This window comes from Phacochoerus africanus, chromosome 2 (assembly GCF_016906955.1).
Source record: "Phacochoerus africanus isolate WHEZ1 chromosome 2, ROS_Pafr_v1, whole genome shotgun sequence".
Lineage (NCBI taxonomy): Eukaryota > Metazoa > Chordata > Mammalia > Artiodactyla > Suidae > Phacochoerus > Phacochoerus africanus.
This window is the reverse complement of record NC_062545.1, coordinates 4,788,900-4,809,063: the sequence shown is the minus strand read 5'-3', so window position 1 is coordinate 4,809,063 and position 20,164 is coordinate 4,788,900. Positions and strand designations below refer to the sequence as shown.

Genomic DNA, 20,164 nt, shown 5'->3' with positions numbered 1-20,164 from the left:
GGCCAGGTTTTAGTTAGCAAAAGTTCAGGAATTTTTACAGTTTTTTTTGGAAATTATAAATGTTGGCTGTATAGCTATAATTTATGAAGGAAAGCATTCATATAATTACTTTTACCTATTAAAATCCCTATAGAGTGAAAGAAAAAGAGAGAGACTGTACTAAAAATTACCTTCTTTTAGCTTAGCTTGACCACCACCTGTTAGATGCAGGTGTTTGAAGTGGTTCTGTTAGTTGTGTTTATACTTACTTATATTCAGACTCCCTTGATCCCCGTTCAGGTCATGCTAACAACATCACTGAGGAGTAATTTTAATGTTTTAAATTTATTAGCATCTTTGTATATGTCAGTCTTAACTCTGGGTTGGTTATATTTCAGAAGTAGCCACAGGAAGTCAAATAATTCAGTATATATATAAGGGAAAAGGAAAATCGTATTACAAAATACACTTCATTAAGTATCACTTTTATGGTTATGTTTTGCTAATCAGTTTATACTGAAAGGTTATTTGAAAGATAACACTTTTTATAGTTATATCTTGTTAGCCAAATTTTAATAAAATATTAGAAGAAAAAATTTCTTTTTTATAGGTTTTGATTGATAGGTAGTATAATATAGGAAAACCTGAAACCCTGGATTCACTTAATTTTTCCAGTTAAGTAAAATTATCCTTGCTTTTTGTCCATTGAGGAGTATGGATATGTGAAATATGTATTAACACTTTGGGAATATTAGAAAAAGAACTCTGCTCATAGTACATTAACAGTTGGGACAGTTTAGTATGATATTTTTGATCATCATTAGACATGTGTCACCCAGACTACTAGCCGTGAAGTATAGAGATTTGCTATTCATAGTGATTAGACCTACTACTACCTGTCTGTGCACTAGTACTATTTGTATAGTTTTTAAAAAATGCACATGTTTGGAGTTCCCATCTTGACTCCACAGAAACAAATCTGACCAGTATCCATGAGGACACAGGTTTGATTCCTGGCCTTGCTCAGTGGGTTAAGTATCCAGTGTTGCCATGAGCTGTGGTGTAGGTCACAGACATGGCTTGGATCTGGCATGGCTGTGTCTGTGGTGTAGGCTGGCAGCTGCAGTTCTGATTCGACCCTTAGCCTGGGAACCTCTATATGCCATTGGTGCGGCTCTAAAAGGACCCAAAAAAAAAAAAAAAAAAAAGCAAGCACATGTTTGCAAGGCATCCATGCTGTAATTTCTGGGGTATGTAGTGGGTTCGTATCTCCTTTTTTTTTTTTTTTTGGTTGTGATAAGAGGACTAATCTTTAAGATACTTAAATATGCCAAGTAATTTTAAATGTTAGATATTTTAGATAAACACACAAAGACTATTTGCCATGGATTTTATTTACTTTTATCATTTTAATTCTAAAGCTTTTCAAGGTTGATAGTCACTGCCTCAGGTATTTGGGGGTGAGTACCTATATTTTTTAATCTAGAGGAATCATTGATTAATTCCTAGTTTGTTTATTTTTGTTACTAATACTTTTTAAATTTTGAGGCTTTGTAATTGAGGAACTATGACTTCCCTAATGGTTGGTTATGTTAACATAATATTAGGAAGTCCTGCAGTAGAGTTAAGGGAAATCCCTATTAGCTGGAAAGCCATCTTTTAAGAAGACCTAGGAAACAAGTAGGAATAGTGGGAGTTACACAGTGAAAGTATTAGGTGCTATAAGCTAGTCACTGTCTTCAACATCCTTTCTTTCATTTAATCCTTGCAACCCTAACTAGAGATTATCATACTAAATAAAGTAAATCAGAAAGAGGACAGATACCATATGATATCACTTATATGTGGAATCTAAAATATGACACAAACGAACCCATCTACAAAACAGAAAACAGACTCACAGACAGAGAACAAACTTGTGGAATGGGGGAAGGAGGGAAATGGGCTGGGAGTTTGGGCTTAATAAATAAGGTCCTACCGTCTAGCACAGGAACCTATGGTCAATCTCCTGGGATAGAACGTGATGGGAAATAATTTTTTTTTTTAAAGTAATCCTTGCAACCCTATAACCTTTACAAATGAGGAAATCAAATTTCATGAGATAATTTATTTTATCATGTACCCTAGATCAGTCAAGCTTAGTCTGTACTTTTTTAGACATTGAACTTTGGTGTCTGTCTTCCTCACTAGCCTGTAAGCTTTTCAAGGCCTTGCATGTTTGTCCACTTAATGTCCTAGACCTTGTTTGCCAGCAGAGTATGTTCCAAGTAGTGGAAAAACTCAGTAAATATTTGTGGAATAAATAAGTGAATATATGAGTGAGTTACTCAGGGTTATTAACTGCGATAACTGAAATAGGGCTGGCATTCGAGTTTGTGTTCTTTCCTCACTGTTTTATGTACCCTCTCACTTTTGGAGAGTAAGGAAAATTTAACTCCAGATATTTCTGCAGTGCTTACTATATACAAAACATTTTGCCAGATATGTTAAGGAAATGGTTTCTAATATGTAAGGATGATAGTTGAGCATATACTGAGTGAAGAAAATGCATAATGATTTTTTCAAATGCTTACTACGAATTTAATAATGCCTTTTGAATGACTGTTGTGTTTATTATGGTAGCATGCATATAAATAAAGTAGTAGTACGTTTATTTATGACACATCATTTTTGTTTATAGACTATATACACATAAGAAAGACAAATACATGTCTAAATATTCAGGAGACACCAATGAAAATATGATAAAGAAGTGCAAGTCCAGATCTGTGCAGGGCGGAAGAGCAAAAAAATATTAAGCTACTGGTTACGTACCAAACTCTTATTCAGGCAATTTAAATTCAAAAATGAGTAATTCAGAAAAACAAAATGTCTAGCTTTCTAGAGGCTTATTATTATTGTGTATACCAGATGCAGTATGCTGTATTACAGAATTAAGTATTCTTACAAAGCCGTAAAATTCTATGAAAAGAAGCAAAGGGGGGAAATAGCGGGGATGGCTTCAGAAAATATTATGGAAGAGGTGGTATTTGAATTTTGTCTTCAATTTCATTAATTTTTTATCAGTTCTTTTTACTACTTTTAGTCTCTTTTGTGTAGAGCTCATGGAAGTAATCATGGTTTATTCCTTTCCGGGAAACTGTAGTAGTCCTCCTTTATATAGTGTTTCAAATCCAGCCCTATGTGAAAGGTAGTGCACTCCTTTGATGAGCTGAGCTCTCCTCCAGTCTAGAACCCAGAGATTACAGATAGACCTTAATTAAGCTTCTTTCTCTTCCTAAAAATTGTATTTTGAGGAGTTTCCATTGTGGCTCAGCGGAAACCAACCCGAGTAGTATCCATGAGGATGTGGGTTCAATCCCTGGCCCCTCTCAGTGGGTTAAGTATCCGTGAGCTGTGGTGTAGGTTGCAGATGCAGCTTGGATCTGGCATTGCTGTGGCTGTGGTGTAGTCCTGCAGCTCTAGCTCCAATTCGACCCCTAGCCTGGGAACCTTCATATGCTGTGGATGTGGGCCTAAAATAAGTATGTGTGTATATATATATGTGTATATATATATATATATATATATACACACACACACACACGCATATGTGTATGTATGTGTGTATATATGTATATATATAATGTTTTATATATTTTACTGTCTAGGTTAATTAAAAAGTAGATTATCTTAAGCTAGTACTAATTCTTTATCCCCAAAGGACATTCCCAGTTTTTTTCTGGGAAAAATTGTAACTCCTAGTTAATCCTTTCTCTATATTCCTACTTACTTCATCTTCTCTGTTACTCTTAGATTTTAGATAGCCTTTTCAAATCATGGTAACATTAGTTATGAGATGCTAGCTACTCTCCTCTGTGCTATACAGACATAATATTATTTTACAAATGAGACCAAGGTTCAGATATTTTGCCTGAGGAAGTGACCAGTAAGTACAGAATCATAAATTGCTTAGAAAATCTTCAAATGAATATTAAAAATAATATTTTAAAGTAATACTGTAGGACAGATAATTGTTTTCTTTTGGGTGTCTGCAGCATTACTTTCTGAATAAATTCCCTCAGGAAAAAGTAGCTTTATAACAGTGAATCATGTGCTTCTGCTCTGTTGCTGTTTCCTTGAAACTCACACATGCAGACCTGGTAATGACCTTTGCCTGAGGCAGCAAGTTACCCTGCAGTTAGGTTTGTCAGAATACTCATCTTGTTTCTTGTTTGCAGTTGTGAATGAAATAATTGTAATCTTTTTTTTTTAAATATTAACCTTTCTTGTTTTCTTAGTATACTTTTAGTTGTAAAGTCTTTTTAAGGCAGAAGTGTATAATCTGAAGTCGGTTTAGCTGAATGACATTAAGTTTCTGACCATTGGTTTATCCAATTTTCAAAGTAGAAATAGGCATTATAAAATACCTACCTCTAAGCTTTAAGAAGGATTAACTTTATGAGTATAAAATGCTGAGTACAAAGCCTTATATATGTTATTTTTTGTTAATATTAGTTGTGATTTTATTTTTATATCTCATGCTATGCTCTATCTAGTAAATATTGAGTAGTTATGGGGCACTTATTATTAGGTCAGTGCTAAAAGGTAGGAGTTCTCTGGGCAGACTTCTTGGAGCTTTTTAGACAGTAATATATATCAGACTGAAGTCAAAAAAACAAGTGATAGGAGATCCCGTTGCTGCTCAGTGGAAACAAACCTGACTAGTATCATGACGCAGGTTTGATCCCTGGCCTTGTTCAGTGGGTCAGGGATCCAGCGTTGCGATGAGCTGTGGTGTAGATGGCAGACACGGCTCAGATCCCACGTTGCTGTGGCTGTGGTGTAAGCTGGCAGCTGTAGCTCTGATTAGACCCCCAGCCTGGAAACTTCCATAAGCCGCGGGAGCGGCCCTTAAAAAATAGTGAGAATGGAAACATTCTGTCTGAGAGGACCTGGGAAATTTTTATTAAGAGGTGATTTCTGAAATTGGGTTTTTGGTGATTTGGGGAGGAAAATTGGTATGAGTAGAAATGTTAGTCTTTTTTTTTTTTTTTTAGATCTTTCCTTGGTATACTGTCAAAGAAATATTTCAGTTTAGCATTTTAAAACATCACATTTCAGAACAAATGATTGTTTTTCTGTGCCTTTAATAATCTTTTTAATGTCTGCTGGGTGGGGAAAAGAATAAGATGCAATGTAAGATTTCACATATGAATAGTGAAAGGATTCTGTTAATGCTATGAGGAAGCATTTCATGCTTCCATGGGCAGTAACTATTTTTATATAAGTGATCGTAGCATCAGAAACACAGCCCAGAGTTTCCCAAAGGATTTCATGCCAGTTCTTTATTTCTCTTCTTACTCTCTTTCTTTTTCTTAAAAATACTAGGTAACCATTGATATTTAAACTTTCTGGTAAATGGAAATTAAAAATCAGTTGATCGTTTTCCTCTTTTTATGGGGAAAATTTGCATATATTTAGTTCAGTCTTTCCAGCCTTAACTATGGTATTAGGATCATATTTAGCTTTCCAAATGGTCACGTCCAGAATCGCTTCTGCATAGTGTAAGCAGTGCTGACCCAGCGAAAGTTCACCCGCTTTGGTCAGGATTGGGATAGATTATCCAATATTATTTAACCATAGTTTGCCCATAACTGGTGACACATAACTTTAGCTTCAACACACAGTAATTACAGTTAAATTAGTGGAATTAAATGTGAAAATTGGAATAAGAACTTACCTGACAGTTTTTTACCATTGTATTAGTAGGAAATAGATGTTTCTTATAAAGGGAAATTACTGAGACTAGTCCTTTCGTTTTTAACTTGGAAAATATTTGACATAAAACAATAAAAAAGTTCTTTGAATTTAGCAAATTATTTAATTATGCTAAATTGAATAAGCATTTGTTAAATGCCTGCTACCTATGAAAACATACCTAGATGATAATTTCAACAAATTGAATATGAAAGTATTCTAGTCTCCATATATTATTAGCAAATAGCTTGCTTTGAAAACATGATTGTTGTTGGGCTCAAATTCAAGTTTAAAAATGTTTTGAAGTCAATTTTGTAGCTCCAGTTAGCAATTAAATTATATGTAATCTGTTTTAATGTTCCTTAGTGTTCATTTCTTAAACTGAGATTGTATATTCAGCTGGAGGACTGTGTATTCACCTCTCCCCAATGTATTCAATTCATACATTGGCTTAAAATGTACATGTTCATAAGTGTGTTATTAGAACCTTGGCTTGCTTAAGCCTGTAACACTGTAGAATTCCTGTCTAGGAGGTTTTGGCGTATGAACTTCAACGTTAAGAGCACAGTAGGAGAGAAGTCTTTTGCTCATTTGCCTGACTGCAAATGTATAATTGAGAGAGTCCTAACAGGTTGGGGCAGTCAGTGTGTTCTGATGCTTCATGTTATAGAATTACTTTGTTCAAAAGATACTGTAATTAGAGCATGTATTTTTTTTTAAATCAAAAAAGTAGTTTCTCAAATGTTGAAGTTTTTTTGGTGTTTTTACATCACTGTGTACAGCTAATGAAATGGATGATGTTTTACTGAAAAGTAGTTGTTAGAAATCATTTCAGTGATTTTAATTACTCCTAACTTGGTAGTAATGTTGGATATGCATACACACTGTGTTTTAAGAGCAGATTTTCATTTTCCCCTATTGAAGACTAATGACTGGAGGAATTCTGTTAAGTGGCTACAGGTTTATCACTTTTGTGTATTTGTGTCATTGAAATTTAATAGGTAGTTCTCTCTTCTGGGAAAAAAGCTTATTTGTAGGTGTAAGAAATCTGTTTTACCAGGTGCTTCTCTGCCAGTTGTTGATAACAGTTCTTCATGTGACTTAATCAGGAATTCAGTGATGGAGAAAGAGCACTTGACTTGGAATTGGGGGGGGGGGCAAATTTACCATATAACTTGAATTAATCTGTTTCTTTATCTGCATCCAAAGTCTCTACCAGCTCTAAAATTCTGTAAGAACAAGATGTGTTTAAAATTCCTTGCAAAAAAGGGTTCAGATAAAATAGCAAAGTAGAAAAAATTCTAACGACTTGAGATTCCAGTGTTCTGTTTTTGGCTGTTTCACTGATTTACTGTGCTACTTTAAGACAGTGCATGTACTTAAATTTAGGTCTCTCATGGAGGTGATGTCCTGTGCTAGGAATTAGTTGTTGAGAGTACAGGCTCTAAAGCTCTGCCTGGTAGAACACTGTCTGTATGATTTGGGCAAGCCATATCTGCCTTAACTTTGTCATTAATGTGTTAGTAAGAATAATAATATCGCAGTCATATGTGGTTAGGAGGATTGAGTGAGGTGATTGTTTATATTGCTTAGCATGGTACTGGGCAAGCATTAGGTATTTAATAAAAGCGTGGTTACTATTATTATCATTTTCATTTCTGAATTTGTTTATCATCATCTGAGAGCTTAAGAACTACTTGAAATTTATTATTTCTTTATACTTGTCAAGAATATAAATCACAATAATATACTATTAGTAATTGTGTCTGCTTCATAATCAGGTATGAATGATATTAGAGAGGTGTTTCATATTCTAACAAACTGTAACTTACTGTAAGTAAAGCTATATTTCATTTCTTTGAATGCTCTCTTGTCATTTCAGCCTCCCTTAAGTAAAAAAATCCAAGGCCATCGGTTTTGAGTATTTATTTACGTAGTAATTATGTATATGTAATGTCTTTCTCTCATTTTGTTTTCTTATATTAAGATATAACTTCAGTCTTGTAGTTTTAAAAAGACTGATCCCTAATATTACTCCATTCTTCTGATATATTGAAACAAGGTAATATTGAGATAAAAGAAAAACTCTTTTTTGTGAGATATGAAAACCAGACTTCGTGAGCATTATCCTAAAAACAATTATTCTAGAACAAATGTAACGGCAACTTAAATAGGGGGTCAAGTGTAACTAGAGATTATAACTAAATGAAGTGAGTCAGAAAGAGGACAAATACCATATATCATTTACCTACAAAATGGAAGCAGACTCACAGACATAGAGAATAGACTTGTGGTTGCCACGGTGGAGGCAGGGGTGAGATGGCCTGGGAGTTTGGGGTTAATAGATGCAAACTATTATATTTAGAATGGATAATCAACAAGGTCCTACTGTTACAGCACAGGGAACTATATCCAATCTCTTTGGATAGACCATGATGGAAAATGCTATTTAAAAAGAGAATGTATATGTATGCATTACCGAAACACTTTGCTGTACAGCAGAAATTGGCATAACATTGTAAATCAACTATACTATAATAAAAATAAAACTAAATAAAATTTTTAAAAAAGAAAAAGATAGGTCAAAATGAAGCAGGCCCAGAAACAAAGGTAAATGATCAAAGGAGACTACCTGGAAGCTTCTATAGGCAGAGGCACAGCAATGAAGAATACAGCAGAGTACTGTGTGGAGAACAGTGGTATGTTAATATACGATTTGGTGGTTGATTTTAGTGATGGTCCCTCAAAATAAAAGCTCAATTAAATTTAGTAAATCTAAAAGCTAGATTAGGACAATGCACAGTTATAGTATGATACTTAGAAAAAGATAAATAAAAGTAAATACTAAAAGAAAGCATTCTGGACATAGGTGGTAAATTGCATAAGATTGAGGTTGTTAGAATCCATGTTTGTGAATAGGCCGGTGTATTTATGACATGGAGTGAATGTAAGTGATAGTTGGCATCTGAAGTTAGTGTGGGTTGAAATGAGTAGGTGAATGTACCGCAACCTCTCTCTGTTGAGGTGCAGTTAAACTTACATCTGCATTTCAAAGATTTTCTACCAAAAATTTGGTCCCTGTCCTCAAGTATTAAAAATCCACACTTACTCGGAAAACTCATTCAGGATCAGTAATAGCTGAGACATAATCGTGGACAAGTTTGGAGAAGGGAGATAATGAGCTCCAGTTTGGACATGGTGAGTTGAGAGTGCTTTAGAGACACTGATACGTACATGTCAGGTTGGCAGTTGAATTTGGAGGTCTAGAAGTAACCAGGAAAGACTGTGCTAGAAATGTAGATTTGGGAATATATGGATGCACAAAAACTCATATTCTTGTATATTGTGAAAAATTTAATAGCCTATTATATGACATTGCTTTGGGTGAGTGTAAAACAGAGATGATAATAATTTACAATCTATTTTTCCAAATCAGTTTCTCAGCACTTTATTCCTGAAATACTATTTGAAATGTAACTGTAAAAAGGAATTAATATCTCCTTAGCCAAAATTTCTAGAATCACAGATTCACCACATTTGGTTAATCTACATTTTGCCATTGCTCCTCTCTGCTTCATTTGAACCTGTTCTTTGTCCTAAATTAATTATTAAAGTGAGAAATTGGGGGAGTAGATTCTTATTACAGGTATTCTGGGGTATAGCGAGTAGGTACCCTGTAATCTTACTCTAGTTCTTGTTTGTTTGTGGATGAAAGAGAATTTGTATGGATATATTTTATTGACCTTGTTATAGTGTTTGCCAATTCCAGCTTGCCTTTATTATCTGTTTAAGAAGCAGAAAGAGAATACAGGGAGGAATTATATTTGTATTGAATAATGTCTAGGCTCAAAGCTCTCTGTTGAAGAAATTTTCTTAACTCTTCCTAAGTTGGAATGGACCACAATTGTATAAAAGTGGCTTTTGGGTGGAATGTCTTAAAACTTTTTTAAAAATAAAGTTTAATATGCTCATAGATTAAAAATATGTAGTTCTGTAAAAACTGACTTAGAAAACATCCTCTTTGCTGTTTAACAGCCGCCACCACCCACAGTCACTTCGGTATACTTTAATAGACTCTGTTGCTTTGTGCTTACCCTGCTACTACTAGTTGGGTGTTTTTTTTTTTATTAAGTTTTCATTTTACTTTTTCATCCTGAGAACTCATTGGGCCCTTTTCATTTGGAAGCTCTTATCATTCAGTTTTGTTTCAAAAGTATGTATTATGCTGATGATTTTTTCCCCTTCTTCTTTTTTTGTTTTTTGGGGCTTTTGTTTGTTTTGTTTTGAGGCATCTGTCATTCAGTTTCTGGACCTCTTGGGCTAGTTCTCTAATTTTTATACTCTTCTCGATCTGACATTTTCCACATCTGTCTTTGCTGCTACTTAGAGGGAGAATACTTCAGTGTTTAATCTTCAAGCCCCTCTATCACATTTTTCATTTCTACTATCATATTTAGGTTTCAAAAGTTTCTTTTTATGTTTCAAATTCTTTTAATGATAGCATTTTTTACTCATTTCGAGGATGCAGTATCTTCCCTTAACTCTGAGGATTTTTTGAGTATTTCTTCTCCCTGCCCAAAGATTGCTTTCTTTAGGTTGTTTTCTGTAGTTGATTTGTCCAGACTTTTCCAGGGAAGGTCTTCCAGTCCCTTGCCCCCAGTGTGTGGGCTGGCTTGTCCCATTTTAGGTGTGGAGTAGGAGAAGGCCATACCTCAGCCTTCCGTGGGTAAATGTTTCTGTCATCTGCCCCTCAAAACCCAGTTCCAGAAAGTGGATCTCTTTAGGAATACATTTCTAGTCTTTTGCTAGAAATTAGTGCAAGGTAGTGGCTTTTTGATGAGAAGGGATGTGGAGATGCAGCTTCCAATCCTAGCCCCACCCTTACCACTGCTTCCCCTGGGGCCACTTTCCTTAGCCTTGGGGAGGCTCTACAGCATAGGGCGGTTCCTTTTAGCCTGAGCCAATCTACTTTCTAGTATCTAAATAGTTTCTTTTCCCATTTTCTTCTTCCTTATGAGTTAGTTTGTGCATTTAGAAAAATTTCAAGAAGTGAAAGTACATGACTACATTAGTTTCACCATCCTTGTCTGTAAGTTTTTGTTCTTTCAAGTGTTCTAAAACTGTAAGCAAAACAGTTTTGAAGCGAACATTGGGATAGATATAACTTTCTTTTGTTTTTGTATTTTAAACTGGCACTTAAATTGATGAATTTTTTGAGTAGCATTAAGATGTTATACAACTCAGAAATTTATTCCTTCACTAAAGCACAATTCAGATCATACTGCAGCCTTATTCTTTGTTCCTGTCATGCAAATAATATCCCTTCCCTTTAAAATCCTCTGACTTTTATCTTCCCTGTGTATAAAAATTTCTGTGGAAAATCACTTGAAATTTTAATTTTCATTTTTAGGCCTTTCTAAAATATTTTGGATTGTGAATGTTTCTCAGTTGTCCATGTGTTAGTATCTGTATGCACCAGTGTCATACACACACACACACACACACACACTTTTTAGTCTTTGGCTACTGATTGTAACAACTATGTCAAGTGTAGGTTGGTTTCAATTGATTGATTTTTCTTCTTATATATGTTTCATTTTTGTGCCTCTTTGCCTGCTTGTTAATTTCTGATTGGATGCCAATTAGTGTGAATTTTACCTTGTTGGGTAGATATTTCCTATTCCTACAGTTATTTTGGAGCTTTGTTCTGGAACTGTTGGAAACAGTTTGACCCTTTTAGGTCTTGCTTTTAAGATTTATTTAGACGGTACTGGAACAGTGCTCAGACTGCTGACTAATTATTTCCTACTACCAGGGTAAGACCTTCTGTGTTCTCCACCCAGTGTCTATACATCATGAGATCTTTCTGGTCCAGCTCTGTGTAAGAACCCAGTGCTTTTGCCTTGAATCCTTTGGTTGGTTATTCCTCAAGCCTCTCTCGTTTTCTAACACATAAGCACTGATCAGTGTTCAGTTGACTACTTATGTAGACTTTATGCAGAGCTCCAGAGTTCTCTTTCTGTGCAGCTTTTCCTGTACTCTTTTTGGTGAACTCTAGCTGCATTGGTCTCCCAGGACTCAAAGCTTAGTTTTCTCAACCCAGAGAGGCACCCTGTCACCTTTCCTAGGGCTATAGTCTAGAGACTTCCAAGCCAGGGAGCTGAGGCAGTAGTGGAGCTCACTGCATTGATTTCCCATCTCCCAGCCTTATTGTCCTATTGCTTGCAGTCCAGAGGCTGAGGACTGTCATTTCTTGTATTTTGCCTTATTTTTTGGTTGTTTTAGGCAGGAGAGTGAATCATATTCATGTTACTTTATGTTGGCCAAAAGCTCAAGTCCCTTATTTGTTTGGATATAGAGACACTTTCAGGTTCATTTATGTGTGTATATTGACACATACACATGGAACTTTATTAGATCTATCTACAAAAAAATGATTAATGAGAAAGTATTATCAACATTTTTCAACATAAAAATTAAAATCTGGATTTTAAGATTGATTTTTATTGCCACAGTAGACATATAGCACGTTTTATATTTGGCACACAGATAACCCTGATGTTTCCAGTTTCTTGACTCATTGACTGACTCCTAGCGTCTCTGAGTTTTCCATGGTATTCCCTAGGTGAAAAGAAATACTTAATAATTCTTCTTTTTATTAATAGTTCATTCCTAACAACTTAATTCATTTATCAAAACAACTTAAATTGAGCATTTTTCTTTTTATGGCCACACCTGTGGCATATGGAAATTCCCAGGCTAGGGGTTAAATTGGAGCTGTAGCAACACTGGATCCTTAACTCAGTGATCAAGGCCAGGGATCAAACCCACATCCTCACAGAGACAACATTGAGTCCTTAACCCACTGAGCCACAGTGGGAACTCCTGCAAGAAATTTTAATTTTATATGTAAATAGCCACATTATTTATTAATGGGATCTGTGTTTCTCTTGGGCACTATTCACATTCTTAAACCTGGGAATCAGATTGGACACTACCACCATCTCTTCCTGTTCCACATTGATTCTTGCGTGGACATGGCTTTTTATTACAGTAACCACAGAAAACCTAGCATTGCAAAGATAAGACAAGGTCAGAAGAAATGTAGCATGATCTAATATTGAGAGAGTCAGATATTGTAAGCTTAGCGTTTGCATGGTATCTGACTTACATCACCTATTGCTGTGTCCTTTGAAACTTCAGATACCCTTGTAACACTCCTGTGAGCATTCTCTGGTGTCTGGGAGTTCACTCCTTGGGAACACAGAGATGACCTGCCATAAGTCGGTGTGCTTTCTTTGGCTTCTCATTTCCCTCTCAACATTTGGGTGCATGTCTACACTAACACCATTAACAGAAAATAAAGGCAGAAGCATGTACTCAATTTTAGAACTTATTTTTATCCTTATTGGTTGAGTTCCATAGATTTTTCCTAGCATGGCCTCTGCAGACCTGTGAGTTGTAGTAGAAAGATGTTTTATTATATCAGTTTTATTATTTTATGCTAGTTTTATTTTCTTTGCTTGGGATCTCACAGTTTAGTAAATAGTGATTTTTAAAGATAAAAGTTCAACAGTAGATGCTGTTTATTGTTTATGTACCGTAACGTGCACTGAACCATATGCAGTTATTTATTCCATTTTTGTATTTTTAAATTTATATTCTTGTTTTTTAAATTAAAAAAATATTTTATATACTATCTCCAAAGCAAAAAGCATTTCTGAAATTACTGTATCTTAGGTGAAAGGGAGGTATGGCCAACTCTACTTGTAAACTTCCCTGTATTGTTTTCAGTCTGGGGATCATGAGGTGATTTGAAGACATCAAGGAAATGAAATGTAGATGTTCTCTATTAAACTGGTATTTATGAGTTGATATGACTAAAGAGTGACTTTACAGTTCACTGGAGCTGATAGAAACATAGTTAAGACTATTCTTACGTATTTCTTGTTGTAATTGTTTTTATAATATGAAATGGCCCCATAATTACTGCTTGAAATATTTAAAACAAATGGCATTTGTCATACACAGTATGTCTTTTCCTAATCTTGAATTCAGCCAATGTTATTAAGAGTAGTTGTAATGAAATAGAAAGATCATTGAGTTTGAGAATGAAAATGTCGATTCACTTCCTAACTTGGCAGATTATTAGCTACGTGACCTTGATGCTGATTTGCTTAAATTAACCTTGATGACCTTCTGTTTATTCATAAGTAAAATATGGAAATAATAACATGCTTTTCATGATTACCTAAGGATGATACCATATATAAGTTTCTTAGTATGTAAGAGCAGTCAGGGGTTGTGGTTGCCTTATTGACTCTTGTATTCTTAGCATCTGGCTCCATGCTTGGTACCTAGTAGGTGCTTGGCAAATAATTGTCGAGTTGCTATCAGTACCAAGGAGTCTCATGCTTGGGCTTTTTGCTGGGAAGAGAATTTAAAACACTTATAATGTCATAGCAAAACAGTGCAGTTATAGCATAATAATTGGCAGTGGGTTATTATGAAAGATGTACTCTCTCTTTGAAAAGGAAAACTTGTAATAATGTGCTTTCACAATTTTTTAGGAGGAGCAAAATCGAGGCAAGCCTAATTGGGAACATCTGAATGAAGATTTACATGTACTGATCACTGTGGAAGATGCTCAAAACAGAGCAGAGATCAAGCTGAAGAGAGCTGTTGAGGAAGTGAAGAAATTACTGGTACCTGCAGTAAGTAATCATTTCCAAGTCTTAGATTTGAGGCCAACATCTTTTTCAGTTGAATTTTAAATTATTTTAATGTTTATGTTAATGAAGAATAGGTTACTTGTTGGAAGTTTTATTGAAGCACTATATAAAAGTAATTTTTAACTCATTTACTGTAAAATAATAGACAAACAATATACATTGCTCTAGCCTTAAATGGGACAGTATATTCTCTATTCCTTTTTTCATTTTTATGAAGAAAATGTTGTGACAGGAGCAAACTCAGTGGCTCATCTTTCAAAAGTGTCATTACCTTTGCATCACTGTGTTAAAGGGTAAGAATGCAGGTACATCATCAATAAGTAGGGTTATGAAAGTTTTCTTTTTTTGGTGGAGCGTTGTCAGCAAGTAATGAGTGTACAGAAGTCTGTACCAATTAATGTTTGTGTTGAGTTGTTGAGTGAGCTGTGTTAGTAGGAGCGCATTATTTGAGTTGCCTATGAGTTTCAGGTACTCCACAGGCATGTCATTGTTTACCACAGAAAGACTGTTTCATAGTGAAAATTTCCCCTAATGTATGATTTTTCTTTTCTAAAAAATAAAACTCTTACTAATGTACCAGGCACCATTCTGAGCACTTCTCACACTTTTAACTCATTTAATATTTCTAAGATAATAAAAACAATTTAAATTCATACTTAGGGGTTGTATATAAGACTCTAAATGAAGTTTTGGGGGTGACATAAGAAAGGACCCCAGGTACCTTTGTCTTCTTAGCCCCCTCCCTTCCGTTCTCCTTTGTTCTACTCTGAAACCCACCCCACCCCTTCATTTTGTCTTTTCCTCATTGTTACAGATTTTTTGTAACTTTAGAAGTGATGATTGAGCTATCATCAGAGTATCATCTTTTTCAATGAAAAATAAATAATGGGTTGATTATTGAACAATGCTAGGGTTAATCCACTTTCAGTTGATAGTTGGCCCTATATATCTGCAGTTCCTTCACATTCCAAGATTCTACCAACTAGAGACCAAATAATAGTATAGTATTTACTGTTGAAAAATACCCACATACAAATGGGCCTGTACAGTTCAAATCCACAGTGTTCAAAGGTCAGCTGTATTGGTATTCTAAGTTATTATTAAACTAATTTTTATATTAGTAAAAATATATGGAAATGTGGATCCAACTTGCTATTGAAAAAAACTAGAAATATTGTTAGTGTTTTGTCTGACAAAAACTTATTGACATTTACATAAATGAGTATGGCATTTGCATTCTTCATTCCCCAGATAGTCTGTTCTACAAATAAACTTACAAATTATAAACATTTTCCATTTACTTGACAAAATTGGCTCCTTGCAAGAAAAGAATTTCAATTCTGTTTTATAGGTCTAATAAGAGATATAATCAAATAGGTTAAATATAAACAAAAATCTATAATTGCGCACTTGTTAAACCATATAATCTACCTTGTTTTTTAATTTTCTTTTCCCTAATTCAAGCTACAGTTACCTCAGAGGCCCCACAGCTGGTGTCTGTATTTGTAGACTTGGGCCCTTCAAACTGATCTTTACAGTACAGTCTGTTCATTACTTTCCCAGTTTAAAACTCTTTTAGAGGTACCCTCTTAATCTGAGAAAGGAATACAGAATTGTTTAACATGGCCTGGCAAGTTTCTTCATGGTTTGCCATGGCTTATCTTCTGTGCTTTGTTTCGCCCTGTCTCCCATACGTAAAATACACAGACACATTCCATACTCACAGATGGAATTATTCTGTATTTATTTCAGTCTCTTCAGTCTTTTCACCTCTGGGCTTTTGTAATTTATTCAGTAAGTGCTTATTTCATGCTTTTACTTTGTCAGTTGTCGCGTCTACAGAGAGAATAAATAAAGCTAACCAACATAGTGCTTCCATATTGAAGCTTACCTTTTGGTTGGAGTGGGGGACAAGTTATATAGATTACTGACCATAAGCAAAAAAACAAGTATAAACTATGTTAGGTTACGGTAAAGTGATGTGAAGAAAATAAAGGAGGATAAGGATAGAGAACCTTCGTTTAGGGAAATACTGTTGTATATGGGCTGATTAGAGAATACCCCTGAGACGGTGAAAAACAAACCTAATTGACCTACAGTGCGATCCTTTGGATACTTGAGGAGCTTTCTAAGGAAAGAGAACAGAAAGTGCAGCGGCCCTGAGACATGCTGAGGAGCATCAGGTGGGTCCAGTGAGGAACTTAGTGGGCAGCTGGGAGAGAGGAGAGGGCAGGTTACAGAGGCCTGTGGCCATTATAAAAACATTGATCTTTGTCTGAGACAAGAAGTTATTGGATGAATTTGAGGAAAGGATGACATGGTCTAATTTATATTTCAAAGGATCATTCTGAGTGGAGAATAGACTTTGAAGGTGATGGTGAAAGCAGAGATTTCAGTGTGCAGGCATTTGTAGTCCATGTCGACTAGTGTTGAAGTTGCCGAGCAGTAGTCTGATTATGGATATTTTGAAGGTACAGCTGACAGAAATTTAGATGGATCGGATGTTGACTGAAAGGTTTTTACGCTGAGCAATTGCCTTGTATTCTGTGTGTATACTGTTGGAGGCACAGGTTTGGGAGGGAGGTCAAAAAATTGGGTTTGGAAGTGTAAAAGTTGAGATACAAAATGTTGGGTGGGCATTTGGTTATAACTATCAGGCAAAGTGAGAAGGTGGAGCTAGAATATGTCAGTTTTGGAGTCATCATATCAAAAGCTTTAAGGGCCATGGGACTGGATAATATAATCTAGAAATTAGGTATAAATGCAGAAGAATTGTCTGGCTGAGCCTCGGGTACTTCACTAAATAGAGGATCTAGCAAAGGAGACCAAGGAGAGGAATCACTGAGGTTGGAGGAAGACCAGGAGTGCGAAGTTGTGGAAGCCAAGAGAAGTTTGTTGCTGAAGATCGTTCAGTTAAGATAAGGATGGGGAGTTAACCACTGGATTTGGCAAGCAGTGATGGTGACCTTGCTAGACAGTTTTTTGGATGGTGGGTTTAAAAGAAAGAATGGGACGAGAGGAAAAGGAGTTGAAGTTTTTTCCCCTAAGATACCGTTACTTATGTAAATGAACCTTTCAGTCTTCTTGGCCTGTTAGTTCTTTTTGCTGTTTCACCTTCAGCGATCTTGTCCTCCACTTCCTGTTGGCCCCACTCCGTGATGGTTCCTTGGGCCTTCTAGCAGATAGTCCAGCCACAAGCAGTGCCCTTCTCTTCAGTGAGAGGTGCTGCAGAAGTTTGGCAAGGAAATTTAATTAACTTGTGCATAGGTACTTGTAGGGTAGCTCTCTGGAAGTAGAGTTTACTAGGTTAAAGGGTAAGTGCATTTTAAATTTTAGTATTTCACTCATATTAAAATTTCTAAGATGCCTAATTTATGGTTCTGCTGGTGTTATATGAAAATGCCTCTTTCTCAAGACAGTTTTAAACCCTGGGTATTACCAAAGTTCTTAAACTTTTAAATAGTTTATTTATTTTTTTTTTAATCACAAGAAATGTGAATAATTCTCATGGTTCTAAATAAATATTTATGTCAGTTTTTATAATAAGATTTTTTAAATAAAAATTTATTTTTATATGTATCTTTCATATGAATCCCTAGTTTAATATTGTTTCTTTGGGGAATATGGTTCAGTTTACATTATGATTTACAGAATGAATTTATAGCTAAAGTGTGGAATTGTCTTTGTATTATTTCAGTATAAATGTTTCTTACTCAACCATGTAGAATAAGTTCTTTTTTTGTAGAGATGTAGAAAAAGAGCTATGTGTATTTTAATGTTTTTATGCCTATTCTATTTAGTGTTTCAATCTAGCAAAAGATCTAGCCTTGGCTCAAGAGACCTGGGGATGGGGAGGGGAAAGTGGTAGGCTTTGTGCTTGTTTTAAAGTTTCGCAGTTGAATGTAGTAAATACTCCACTTCGTTTCACATCAGCAGATTTTTAAGGTTCATGAATTTGGGTAAAGGTTGTTCCTAGACTCCTTGTGACATGACTCTAATTTTTCTTGTAATTTTGATGATGTGAATGTGTCTCCATCAGTTTACATAACAGCACACATAATTTAATGTTTAGAGTTTAAACCCCTTAAATTCACTCTGGAGTTTCAAAACAGCATTATGAAGTAACTTTTTTCCCCCATTTTCCCAGCAAGCATAAGAACTCAGAGAAACTGTAGCATTTTCTAATTTCACTGCAGAAGTAATTGAAATTTTGAGATGATCATACTTCATTCATTAGTAGAGTTGTAATATTTTACCTCATGAATTTGTTTATCTTGGAGAATACCATTTTTATTGCAGATGTTTCTTCTTTTTTTTTTTTTTTTAAACTTTTTTGGCCACCCTGCGGCATTTGGAATTCCTGGGCCAGGAGTCAGAGCCTAGCCACGGTTGTGACCTAAGCCTCAGCTGTGGTAATGCTGGATCCTTAACCCTCTGGCGTGCCTGGGGTTGAACCCGAGTCCCAGCGCTCCCAAGATTCCACCAATCCCATTGCACCACAGCAGAACTCCTGTTTCTGTAATTTCAATAATTTATTTTCATCTCTTTGGTTTCTAAGTCACAAACAAACCATGCACAAATAGGGAAGAGTTATTTCTCTAACTGAATACAGTGTTTTTGTCTGTCAAGTCTATATCTGTTACAGTTCATTCAGTAGCTACGGAATATCCTTTTCATCATAAGTACATTTAAGAGGTTGTTTAATCTCATTTCCATAAACCTAAACTATACCTCCATCAGATTTCTGAGGTCTTCAATATTCTGTCACAGTTAGAATGTGACGTTTGTGAAAATCAGATCATGCTCACTGACGGGAAAGGACTATTCAGCAGTGCCCTGACTTTGCTCATCTTCGAGGACTTCTGTCATCCTTGACAGAAACCAACTACTGATAGAAATCTACCTCCAAAGTATTTCTTGAACACATGTATATTTGCCAGCCCAGTTGAAGTAATCTTAATCTCTCTTCACTTTTAGTCTTACCCCTCTCAGTTCATTCTCTCCTCATAAATTAGTAAGAGTGATTTGTGACCTGCCATTTCACTCCCCTGAAAGTGGGGTAATGAGTAAGTCATCTGCTGTGTAGCTCCTTGCTGTGTACTGAAGTGGCTCTTCATTGTAAACGAAGTATAGGTAGTTGTGAAAACTTTCAAAGTTAGAAAAGGAAAATGTTTATGAAATAATTTTAGGATTTTGGGGGTTGCCGTCATGGCGCAGCAGAAACGAATCCAACTAGGAACCCTGAGGTTGCAGGCTCGATCCCTAGCCTCGCTCAGTGGGTTAAGCATCTGGCACTACCATGAGCTGTGGTGTAGGCTGCAGATGCAGCTCGGATCCTGAGTTTTTGTGGCTGTGGCTATGGTGTAGGCCGGAAGCTGTAGCTTCAATTCGACCCTTAGTCTGGGAACCTCCGTATGCCACAGCATCAGCCCTAAAAAGCAAAAAATAAATAAATAGTTTAGGATTTTGGATAGCTTCCTAAAAGTATTAAAGCAAAATTTCCCATGTTTTATGTGTATTTGTTTTCTTCAAGCTATCTTATAAATGGCAAAAAGAATGCAATATAAGGAAATGAGTAAAGAAAAAAGTGATTTCTTCTAAAATGATTATAAGGAAATCCTCTAATTGGTAGAATTTTACTAAGTATGTAAATAGAACATTAAGCAAAAGTTACATAGAGATATTTCATGATATATAGACACTGGATATCCAGA

The 20,164-nt window shown here is 35.5% G+C and overlaps 1 protein-coding gene across 8 annotated transcripts in view; it reads left to right on the top strand.

Moving 5' to 3' along the window:
• The window catches only part of QKI (QKI, KH domain containing RNA binding), a 151,178-nt gene that overhangs the window by 93,707 nt on the left and 37,307 nt on the right, over positions 1-20,164 (top strand). For all 8 annotated transcript variants that reach the window (XR_007133479.1, XM_047769772.1, XM_047769770.1 and 5 more), the window contains exon 4: positions 14,289-14,432. Coding sequence is in view for 7 of the 8 variants with exons in the window: in XM_047769772.1 (XP_047625728.1) it covers positions 14,289-14,432 (144 nt within the window). In the remaining variant the exon portion in view is untranslated. The remainder of the gene's footprint in view (positions 1-14,288; positions 14,433-20,164) is intronic.